Source organism: Cibotium barometz, chromosome 30 (genome assembly GCF_041138505.1).
Source record: "Cibotium barometz isolate CiBa-2024 chromosome 30, ASM4113850v1, whole genome shotgun sequence".
NCBI lineage: Eukaryota > Viridiplantae > Streptophyta > Polypodiopsida > Cyatheales > Cibotiaceae > Cibotium > Cibotium barometz.
In genome coordinates, this window is record NC_141075.1 from 46,795,783 (window position 1) to 46,802,957 (window position 7,175).

At 42.2% G+C, this 7,175-nt stretch overlaps 1 protein-coding gene across 1 annotated transcript; it reads right to left on the reverse strand.

Moving 5' to 3' along the window:
* Window positions 1-4,671: 4,671 nt before the first annotated feature.
* LOC147621560 (pentatricopeptide repeat-containing protein At3g09040, mitochondrial-like) lies at window positions 4,672-6,582 on the reverse strand. Its single transcript, XM_086824464.1, has one exon. The coding sequence runs from the start codon at window positions 6,580-6,582 to the stop codon at window positions 4,672-4,674; it is 1,911 nt and encodes a 636-aa protein (XP_086680590.1).
* Between the last annotated feature and the right edge of the window lie 593 nt (window positions 6,583-7,175).

The window sequence follows — 7,175 nt, forward strand, 5'->3', positions numbered from 1 at the left end:
TGTTTTAGATGTCTATCTTATCAAATCGTCAAGTTATATCACTGTGATTGGCGACATAATAATCATGGCGTGATCGACAATCATGGGCATGATTCTTAAGCATGAGTTATGATGTGGCAATCATGTGCCATGACTTTAACAATGTGATTGGTGGCGTGTTAGTCACGATCGTGGTTAGTAATCACGGGTCATGGTTCGTGATCACATTCGGTGAGAATGGAATCCGTCAGAGCTAAGGTGCTTTTAATGTGTAATCCTAAAAATTGTGAAATAGATGAGTGCCAGAAAATCATGTCATGATCGAAAACAATGGCTGTGATTTTGGAGAGACTATAGAATCACAACGTGATTCTGTAGGTATTGACAAAAAATCAATGATTAGGGGGTGCAAATCTTAAATTTTCCAGTTCAAATTTTCTAGATCAATCCTTTGTAACATGAATATCCAAAAAACATCAAGCAATGGAATCAATGGCTCTTTATTTTTTTTATTGTTCAAGATTTTAAAAAATGCAGTACAAAGAGTGCTCCATGCACAATCATGGTCGTGATTATGGAGTTCTCACCATATAAGTGTTGATATAAATTCTTGTTTTATTCCCGTCCTAACTTTTAAACAATGCAAATAATAACTTCAAATGCTAAACGGTCCTTTTTCACCTCTTTTTTCCTCTTTCTTCATAAACTTATCCACATCTTATTCTCTCTACCAATCTTAGAGCTTCAAACAACTATATTAAGGGAAAAGAGACTTCTAAAAAGATGACAGGGAGTGCAAATAGAGTAAAAAAGATCGGTGGTTCCCCGACAACAACAGTGCCAAAAATGTTATGGGTTACACCATTCCTCTCCTAGTGTAATGGACAATGCTCACCTTAGCTTGTCATGGGAAGAACCTGCCGGTATCCAAGCTCGTATCTTGGTAGACTCCAAGCTTTGCTATTGGTAGTTAGCACCTCTCTCTTGCATCCTCCTCTAGCTGCTGTCACCATCCTCTCAACTCTCTCTCTCTCACACCATAGACACAAGAGAGTAAGGGGATAAGACTAGACTCAATTGGGACAAAGGGGGATTGTATCTTGCATTATGATAATAATGTTATTTAGACAACTGGTCCTTATTCACACTTGGGCACCGAAAACTTAATGAAGGATGAACTAGAAGCCTACAAGTTACATAGTTTTGTGGCATAGCCAGATACTCCCATAATTACAATGTTTAGAGTGATATTTCATGACACTTATTGTGCTATCTCTCTTATGTTATGAAGAGATGCTAAGTCAACCCTAAAAGGGGTTAACAGAATCGACTGGACAAGAATGACCCCTAACAATTACAAAAATGGACGATTGGAGAGGTGCAATCGTGGAATATTGAACATGATCGATCAGAGGATTGAAGGTTAAAGGCCACCGATTAAGTGATTTAAAAAGTACGATCGTTGATTGGAAAAGAAGATGATTGCATTATCAATAAGCTCAATCGAGCCATCGAACAAATTGGCAATTGGTAAATCTGTGGAATCAGGCGATTGGAAAAAACTTAAACAATTGGACCATATAGAATATTGCATAAGTCCACGATTGGAGAAGTCACTGATTGTTCAAGGCTAGCAATTTTAAAAGCTAGACGATTGAGCTATTCAAATGGAGAACCAAATGATTGGATAGTTTAGTGCGATTGCTAATTGAAAAACTACACACATGATTGGAGAACCATATGATTGGAGAAGAAAATAATTACACTATCAATTAATGGACTGTAGGGAGATAAAGGATGTGTGAATTGCGTTACTTGAGTGAAGCTACAGAAGAATGTTAGACTGGTTGAGTGAAGCTACAGATGACTGTGTAAGAGTGCTTGTTGTGTGGTGTGCTAGTTGTATCACAACTATAGAGATGCACCAACCGGCTACCATCATATGATTTAGCTGACTATAAGATGACTACACTATTAGTATACACTTAATGCCCGCCTCTTAGCATGTATCTCACACCTATGTTTGGCGCACATTTGTAAAAACCCCCATTATGAGGAGAAGCCATCATTGGTGTACATGTCTTTGGTGGGAACCCCAGCTTAAACACTGATGGGATCATTATTATGACCATTGATGGTTAGGAGATGGTTAGGGGTGCAAAAATTAGCACCTAGGACTCTTGAAATATTCCTAAAATATTACAAGATACCTAAGGTCATTATTAGTGGACAATGGACGGTTGGCTACGTTCTTGATACACGAGTGGTGACCATGTCTGTGTAATTGTTCGCTTTGTATACGTGTCTACCACACCATATGTCGCACTATATATGGACACAATTCTCACAAGCTAAGGTATCAAATTCTTATGAGTATCCACACCCTCCACACTTAGGACTTCCTCCATCCAGAGTGTCTAGATCCCCATCTAAGCTCCACTTGAGAGAGCGCGAGTAGACACCACCATCACATTGTACTTGTCTTAGAATTTTTAAATTCTCTATCTATTACATTGTCTATTACACTTTGTTTTGCTATCTATCTTTCCATTGTGCTATATTCTTATATGATATCAGAGAGTTTAGGTACTCTTATTAAAAAAAGTGTAAAAAGTCTAGTCTTTCTTTGCAAGGAAGACTAGGAGTGATGGCTTCTACCTCTGATGTTTCTCCTACGTATTCGTTCCCACCAACCTTCACAAAGGCAAGCTTGGAATAAACTACACTCTCTAGAAATTCAAAATAAATACCATTCTAGACTCTTATGAGCTTCTAGAAACTGTTCTAGGAACAAATGCAGAACCACTCGGAACCCTGACTCCAATAACATCAAGAACACACTTTCACTAGATGCTACACTTCTTCAGATATGGAAGAGGCATAATGATGATACAATTTGTGCCATCGTCACCAGCCTTAGTGATTCTGTTTTTACTCTGATTCAACATATAACTAAAGCATCAAAGGCTTGGACCAAACTGAGGAATCAGTATAAGACCCGAAATCAGACCAGGATTCAAAACCTGGAGAATCAGCTTAACACACTGAGAAGTTTGTTGAACGAGAAGTTGTTGAAGCATTTATCATGTGGATCAAAAATCCATGAGATCAAATGGTTGCTGTGGTTGGGAATTATGAAGATAAGTGAGAAAACAGCTCGGAGGTGCATCCGAATTCTTTCACAAAAGTATGATGGCTTGGTTATAGCATTAAACACTCAGGTGAGAGTTCCACCTCTATCATTTGAAGAATTTAGTGCTATGTTGCTTGAGGAGGATATGCGACTAAAGACTCACGATGGCGATGATGCTGTGTTTTCGGGAGCAATGCTAAAGATAAAGCCGCATCATCTTTTGATGACAAATCTGAAAGAAGAAAAAGTTTCAAGGAAGCTGTTATTATTGTGACAAGAAGGGTCATGCTGTCAAACATTGTAGAAAGAAGTAGGTTGACGAGAGGAACAGCACCTTAAAGTCTTCATGGAAGGAAAAGGAGTTTGTTAACAATGTCGAGACCGAGCTGTTATTTCTATGACAAGATGGATCACGCTGTCCAAGAATATAGAAAGAAGCAGGCTGACGAGAAGAACGACACCGTGAAGTCTTCATGAAAGGGAAAGGATTCAATTAACAATGCTGAGATCGAGCTTGAACTTTGGGTCACCATTGAAGAGGTATTCTCATGTGCTCAGGCTTTAGTTGTTGATGATTCATGGATTTTGGATAGTGGAGACTTGACTCAATCTTAATACCGAACTCTTACAAACTCATGATTATGCACCCTTTAATTTCCCCATTATTGAAGGAGTTCTGCCATCAGCTGGTTTGTGAATAGTTGGCCAAATTTTCCAGCAACCCTCCTTGCCTATGAAATGTCCACAGTGGTCAGCTTGAGCTTTCATCCTTGGATGCCCTCCTCCATCCTGGCAAGTTTTGTAGAGCCAAGCAATTGCCCTGAATGAGAGTGTCCTCTACTGCAGGAAACTCTCCTTAGCTCTCACTGCATCTAGTCTTCAAGAGTTCACTCTGCAACTTCTATGATTGTACTAGACTCTAGGGATCAATGTGCTTTAATGCCTTTCATAACGACAGTTAGGTGAACAGCAGCTGGCACTTCCATGGCGCTCAAGCCAGAGTCATGGCATCATCTTAAATTATTTGGGCATTGGGAATTCCCATCATTAAAGACATGATCACATGCGTACATAACTCCATTGTTGATATAGAGGATGTGCAGTCATCACAAATCCAGAATGTCCCATCTGACTAGCCCACACCCTATTACCTCCTGTAGGTCAAAAAAATGGGGAGAGCAAGACCCTTGTCAAGTTTCCCAACAGCATAGAGCCTAGGAAGCTTAGACCAGAGTTCCTAACAGGAAAGAGTATGAACAAGGGGGGCGCATATGAGACATGAGATCAGGTGTACATATGATATTCTACACCCAGCAGCTAGCAACCTTACCTTCCTGTAAGGTGTCAGAAATGAATCAGACCAGGCATGGCTTAAGTAAATCGACCTTACCTTGTGATCTTAAGCTGTTATGTGCAGAGGATTATGTCACCAAGCACAGACCTGTGCCAGCTCCAAGCCCAAAAGGCTAGAACTCACAATCTGCATCAAAAGGAAATCCCATTCTCCACTTTCTCATCCCTTAGCTACCATCTCACTTTTTGCTACCTTGGCATAAATTTCAATCCACATCTTCCACAGATAAGTTGGACATCAAGATGAATGCCGCAGCATTGTTCTCATCCAGGTTAACCATATAATCAAAGGCATGTTTACCAAGCTCTACATCGCCCCACTTATGACAAGCACCCAATACAGTACGCCACGCCACAAGATCAGCTTGAATAGGCATCTCCTCTAGCTTCATGACTGCTTCGTAGAGTTGGCCAGCACGGCCAAGAAGATCAACCATGCAATTGTGGTGCCCAATACTTGGGCTGATGCCATACTTTTTGCTCATATCATCAAGGCACTTTTGAGCCATATCCAAGAGGCCAACATGACTGCATACAGTCAGTATGCTAAGAAATGTTACCTCGTCTGGCCGTATGCCTGCCCTCTTCATCCTCTCAAACAAGTAGAAAACAGGTTCAATCTCTCCTTGTCGAGCATATCCAGTGATCAATGAAGTCCATGTCACACGGTCTCTTTTTGGCATTGTATCAAAAATCTGTTGAGCATCCACCATGCTACCACATTTAGCATACATGTCAATGAGGGCGTTTGCAAGGGTTACTTCAGTACTCTCGAGCCCACTACCAGTGATCTTGAAGTGAATTTCTCTACCTTTATCGATACACCCTAGGCTGCCACAAGCATTCAAGCTGCAAACAAAAGCAACTGCATCTGGAGAGACACCCTCTACTTGCATCTGGTTCCGGCACCTTAGTGCTTCCTCAGAAAGCCCGTGTTCGGCATACCCTGCAATTAGCGCTGTCCATAGAACTACATCTCGAACAGAGAGCTCGTCAAAAATTTCCTGTGCTTCTGCAAGTGCACCACATTTGGCATACATGTCCACCAAAGCACTGGGAAAAAGGGGATCTTCCTCCAGACCTTCTTTGGCAATGTCATCATGTATAATTTGGCCCCTGTCAAGGTCTTTTATGCTGCCGCAAGCTTTCAAACTGCAAACAAAAGTGATATCATTGGGGGAGACATTCTCCAGCTGCATCTGATCCAAACAGTTTAATGCCTTCTGACCAAGACCATGTTCAGTATATCCAGCCATAAGTGCGTTCCATGAACTTACTCCTCGAGCTTGGAACTTGTTAACCACTTCATGTGCTTCTTCAAGTGAGCCACATGAAGCATACATGTCTACCAACGTCGTACAAACAAACGTATTGCTTTCAAGTTCCTTTTTCATTATCTCAGAGTGCAATTGTCGGCCCCTATCTACAGCTCCCATGCTGGCACAAGCTTTCAAGCTGCAAACATACGTCACTGTATCCGGAGCTATGCCCTCCAATTGCATTTTTCCTAGAAGATTCAATGCTTCAGCACCAGGCCCATGCTCAGCATACCCTGCTATGAGTGCATTCCACGACACACCATCTCGAATCGGCAGCTCACTAAAGACATCACGTGCTTCGGCAAGGGAGCCACATTTCACATACATATCAAGTAAAATAGTGCCCAGATAAAGGTCTGCTTCATGCGTCTCTTTGACCACTTCAGCATGTATTTCTAGGCCCCTTTCCATGCATTTCATCTCAGCACAACCTTTCAGCAGGGCTGTAAAAGTAAAGCTGCTGGGATGTACACAATCCTCTTGCATTTTCTGGAAGATATCAAAGGCAAGCTGGAATTCCCCACACTGAACATACCCTAGAATGAGAGCTGTCCATGAATGCTCATTCCATTGAACAAACCTGTTGAAGGCCTGCTGGGCTTCATACACATCTCTGCATTCAACGAGCATGGGGACAACATAATTCCCCAGCGCACCATGGGCGTCGAGCCCATTGTTGCACATGTACATATGAAGTAGCTTGGCAAACTCGGGGCTCTTCAACTTGCTGCATTTCTGCGACATGAAGATGAGATCTTCCATTGCAGGGAGCTCATCCAATTTTTCCAAAGAGGCCATGGCTTCCTCTAAGTTCACCGTTTCCAAGCCATTGTTGTCTTGTATTTGGGGTTTCAAAAAATTCATTTGCAATGAGGACACAGGGTAAGAGTGAGCGTTAGGATAAGGGTTACGGTTAAGGCTAGGGCTAGGGCTAGGGTAAGGGTGGGGAATTGCTGGTCTCTCTACCATGGCAGGTTCTGCATAAGCTTGGATTCTACACCAATTCATCCTTGGTTATTTCACACTCCAACAATTCTCTATGGGTTGTCCGGCTTCCTGTTAAGCTCTTATGCCACTCCAAGACCAGCAAGAGCGGCCAACTGAATAGGCTGTTCCTGAGCATAAAATCAATTCATTTCTTTACAATCAGTGCACACAATCTGGCAATGAAAGGGGCGATTGTTGCCACCATCAGTTGTCTAGCTACGACGGCACTCAGTGTATTTCTAGAAATCCTTCACACTACGATACTGTAGCGTGGGGGCTGAGGGTGTCCGGATTCCGCAAGCGTGCCCATCTGCTTAATGTGTACTCGCCTGGCCCGTGCGCGTGGACGCGATTTTGGGCGGTGCATGGGTCCACTACCGCCTCTAGCAAACAACACTCAAAAC

Coding starts and splice junctions, on each gene's coding strand:
- LOC147621560 (XM_086824464.1), bottom strand. CDS start 6,582: ATGGCCTCTTTGGAAAAATTGGATGAGCTCCCTGCAATGGAAGATCTC.